The sequence below is a fragment of the Cricetulus griseus genome, chromosome 6, assembly GCF_003668045.3.
Source record: "Cricetulus griseus strain 17A/GY chromosome 6, alternate assembly CriGri-PICRH-1.0, whole genome shotgun sequence".
NCBI classification, from domain to species: domain Eukaryota; kingdom Metazoa; phylum Chordata; class Mammalia; order Rodentia; family Cricetidae; genus Cricetulus; species Cricetulus griseus.
Window position 1 is genome coordinate 95,497,664 of NC_048599.1, and position 1,091 is coordinate 95,498,754.

At 69.1% G+C, this 1,091-nt stretch overlaps 1 protein-coding gene across 2 annotated transcripts in view; it reads right to left on the reverse strand.

Annotated features, from left to right (window-relative positions):
- The window catches only part of Itprid2 (ITPR interacting domain containing 2), a 36,867-nt gene extending 36,346 nt beyond the window's left edge, over positions 1-521 (reverse strand). The window contains exon 1 of one of the 2 annotated variants that reach the window (XM_027420081.2): positions 159-521. In XM_027420081.2, coding sequence (XP_027275882.1) covers positions 159-369 — 211 coding nt within the window. In that variant the 5' untranslated portion in view covers positions 370-521. The remainder of the gene's footprint in view (positions 1-158) is intronic. The other variant, XM_027420080.2, reaches the window with a different exon arrangement.
- Between the last annotated feature and the right edge of the window lie 570 nt (positions 522-1,091).

Sequence of the window (1,091 nt, forward strand, 5' to 3'; positions counted from 1 at the left end):
CGGGCACACGACCCAGAGGAGCAAGCCGGCAGCCAGGTGCACATGCTGGCGCTAGAGCGCAGATCACGCGCGCGTTTAAAGGTCGAGGGGCGTTCGGTCCCCGCGCCCGGTGGCACCGAGCACGCCACCTCCCCGCCCGCACGTCCCGGCGCACCGACCTCGCCCCGCGGCCGCGGGCAGCTTTGCTCCGGGGAGGTCCTCCTCGTCGTCGTCGTCCTCGTCCTGCGTCGTAGCCTCTGTGGACAGATCCTCCGTCTCCGACGCCTGCCAGGAGCTGCGGCACTTGGCCCAGGCCTTCCTCCTGCGACTCGCCACTTGCCACTCCAGTTCCTCCTCCGCCTCCGCCGACGCCGCCAGGGGTCGGTTCATGGCCGCACCGGGGGCTCCGCGGGCCCAGCCCGAGCCTGCGCGGGACACGGCGGCGGCCGCGGGGACCCCCGCCGCTGCTGTCAGCGGCCAGCCGGGCAGGGGGCCCGGGGGAGCTGGAGCGGGCGCCGCAGGAGGAGGGGACAGGGAGGGAGGGAGGGAAGGAAGGGAGGGAGGGGCGGAGGGCCGGCGCTTCACGTGAACCCGGCCTGGCGGGGCGCAGGAGCGCGAGTGGCTCCAGCAAACACAGTAGGCGCCGAGCGCCGGGCCGGCCTAACCCCGCCCACTCCAAGACCCCGTCCTGCCCCCTTCCTAGCCACGCCCCACGCCAGACACAGTCCAGCCCCTCGCAGCTGTGCGCCCCGCCCACGGAGGAGGCCACGCCCCCTTCCGGTGGCTGGCTGGCTGGAGGCAGAGGAGGCGAGCCAGGGCGGGGCTTGGCCTGACAGGCCCCAGCGGACCCGCCCCTTCGCGGTTGCCCCAGGAAAGAGCCTGATTTGTTTGTTTGTTTGCTCATAGCTTTTCCTTCTCCCAACTCCTCGCTCATCCAGAAATAGAGGTAAAGTGCCAAGACCAAGTCTCCTAAAACGCCCCCGAGTGCAAACAAGTGACTGGGCTCCTGAGACCTATTCTTTGAGGCATTGCTTCTGTGTGGGATGGCTGAGGGGTTGGTTGGGCAAGGATGAAAGAAGCAGGGGACTGTACCGTCTAACTGTAAAAGCTTC